Source organism: Lathyrus oleraceus, chromosome 5, assembly GCF_024323335.1.
Source record: "Lathyrus oleraceus cultivar Zhongwan6 chromosome 5, CAAS_Psat_ZW6_1.0, whole genome shotgun sequence".
Lineage (NCBI taxonomy): Eukaryota > Viridiplantae > Streptophyta > Magnoliopsida > Fabales > Fabaceae > Lathyrus > Lathyrus oleraceus.
In genome coordinates this window covers 16,210,046-16,212,924 of record NC_066583.1, presented here as the reverse complement: position 1 = coordinate 16,212,924, position 2,879 = coordinate 16,210,046, and the positions used below count along the sequence as shown (strand labels likewise).

The 2,879-nt window shown below is 41.1% G+C and overlaps 1 protein-coding gene across 1 annotated transcript; it reads right to left on the bottom strand.

Moving 5' to 3' along the window:
- Positions 1-1,443: 1,443 nt before the first annotated feature.
- LOC127078472 (uncharacterized) lies at positions 1,444-2,592 on the bottom strand. The gene has a single exon (XM_051018930.1). It carries the CDS (start codon positions 2,590-2,592, stop codon positions 1,444-1,446), a length of 1,149 nt encoding a protein of 382 aa, XP_050874887.1.
- Positions 2,593-2,879: the final 287 nt, after the last annotated feature.

The window sequence follows — 2,879 nt, the reverse complement described above, 5'->3', positions numbered from 1 at the left end:
CCTTAGGCTTTGGTTGATCAGGCATAAAGAATGCATCATACTGGTCATCTCCAATCTTGGATCCATTATGAGTAGACGTATCAGGAGGCTCTGCACGGTCTCCATCTCCCTTGCCTCCTATTGGTATCTGAACCAATCTCTTCTTGGTGGGGACGTAACTTTCGTCTTGGGGATTCGGACCTCGCTGAGCGATCGCAAGCATTGTCTCCAACAGCTGATCCATTTTCTCCTAGATCGTATTGATGTCTGTCCTCATGGTAACCTGGTTGGCCTTAACTTGTTCTAATGTCATCTTGTATTTGCCTTGCATCTCGTACCGATGTTGATTAGTCAGTGTGGCTGGATAAAGGGTAAAAAGGTTGGGTAAGTTTTTGAGTTTTCATGAAGCGTGATGCATAATGAGGATGTGAATGTTATGCATATTTTATTTTCAGGGAATTTTCATCACAGTTGTAGTTATATTAAGCATTTGAAGAAAACATAAAGTCAGAGAATAAAAATGAGGATCATCCTCCTCTATTCAAATGTTTAAAGTGGAGTACAAAGGCATAACTGCCCAAATCGAGACAACTCAAATACCAAACTGAATATAAGAAAAACAGAAGAATCACACAACGGTCTTTCGAGTTATGAGTTCTTCTAATTCAAACTTGAACCTCTTCACCATCCCCTCACACATCATAACAAAATTGACTACAGCGGGATGTGTGCCATGTTGGTCTAATCCTTCCACTGCCTCTCTCAACCTCCAAGGTATTTCTCAGGTCGTCCAGTTGCATAATTCTACCAAACTGTTGAGCTTTGTACGGTACCCATCTTTGTCTTCTTGCAAGAAACTGATAGTTCTCCTGAAGGTATCGTAATCCTCAATGACTTACTCTCTTTCCCTTAGCCATATCACACTGTCTTGATGGAATGCCTCGAATCTATCTTTCCATTGTTGAGCAACTTCTCTAGCATATTTTACTTCTTGACATTTCTGGCCCAAGTCGTAGGTGTGACTCGAGAAGCTTCAAGGGATCTTTCCTTAAGTCGGCGCTCGTGCTCGGCTTGGGTCTTAGCATTGTGGAGGGAGATAGGGAGATCGTGTATCTTAGCCTTCAATATCTCTCTAACTTCTTTTTTCTCTTCTGTAGCTCGTAGCCACCATCGCTTATTCTTTTGGCACTCTTTCTCAACTTGTCTCAACTGCTCTTTAATGGTTTCTAGGCAGTGGTCAGCTTGTTCCATGCCTACTTTCACTTTCTTTCTCTTGCGTTCTTCCTTGTTGACCTTTTCCTCAGTCACTTCTAGTTGAACCTTCTTCCTTTCTAGTTCCCACTTTATTTCATTTATTTCATTTGAAACTTGCTGGAAGCTGGTCTGTAGCTCTTCATTTTCTCGTCCAAGTCTTGCTATAGTAGCTATCAACGCTTCCATTTCTTCCATGGAGACAGGGATGGATTATGGTGGTGGAGGTTGAGTTGGAGGATCAAGGATGAATGGCAGCTTGATCTCTTGACTTCTTCTAGTGACCCATTGATAATAGGGTTCTCTACACCCTATGACACCCTTTCCTTTGTCTTGTCCTCTGAAGCGAACTTTTTCCCAGGCTCGGATAACCCTTCTCATCATAACGAGATCCTCCATATCATGGAACACAAAACCTTCTAACAACTGGTCATCCGGCTTGTATGTGATAGGATAACCCAACTGCCTCACTGCTAAAATAGGGTTGTAGTTAATGCACCCTTTTGGCCCTATTAATGGTACATTCGGAAATTCTCCACAACTAGTAATCGTATCTCTCACATTCAAACCATGATGATACCAAATAATGGTATTTTCAGTGAGTCCTACTAGCTTTTGAGACCACTCATATCCATCCATACTTTCAATTGTATCAACCTCTTTGAACACATGAGAGACAAACCATTGGTAAAGGAGTGGTATGCAACATAACATCAGTCCTCCCTTCTTCTCAAAGCGTAAGTGCAAGGTGTGATAAACATCTGCTAGGAGTGCGGGCACTGGATCTTCATTCTTAACTTTGACGGCCCAAAACACGTTAATAGCTTCTGCATCAATTAACTTCTCCATATTAGGAAATAACACCAATCCAAAAATAAGTAAAGCCATAATAGTATCCTGGGCTTCCCACTTCTGGGCTTCAGCAAAGCTTTGAGCAGTTTTCTCCAGGTACTCTTGTGGAATTCCTTGTACCTTCCCCCAAATTTTGATGTTAGGGGTTAGATCTTTGACTGGGATGTCTAATATTTCTGCCAACTCTTCGGGTTTAGGGATTTGACCTAACCCCTTGTATGGTCCCTTCTTCTGCTTAGGAGAGTCCAATATTCTTCCAAATTCTTCCAAAGTTGGGGCCAACTGGAAATCTCTAAAGAGGAAACTTCTGAGTGGTGGATCATAAAATTGGGCTAATGCGGTAATAGCATCCTTCTGTACTGGTACAAACAAGAAGTGTAGGATCTTCCCATATTTTAGTGTGAATGCGTCTCGACGGATATTAGTCAACCCATCTCTGAATGCAATGAACCCCTTCACACATGGTACCTTGGCTTTGATTTGGAATGTTTTTCTCTTTCCTGACTCCATTTGTTCTTGAATGCTTAATTATCTGAAAATTTTGAAATTCCCTGAAAATAAAAAGTGTGTAAATGATTTTGCTATGCTCATAATGAATGCAACATGATGTTTATGCAATGACAGGGATCCAAGTTTCACATATATCACAAGGTTCAACTTAACAGCGGTTCTATTTATTTTACCCCACACATCAAGGATTGCTCCTAAGGTTATCCATTTTCATGCTAAAAACTTAGAGTCATGGACCAAGTTCAGTCTTTCATCGCAATAATGGGCTAGCCACATTGAAATGGAAG

Coding starts and splice junctions, on each gene's coding strand:
- LOC127078472 (XM_051018930.1), bottom strand. CDS start 2,592: ATGGAGTCAGGAAAGAGAAAAACATTCCAAATCAAAGCCAAGGTACCA.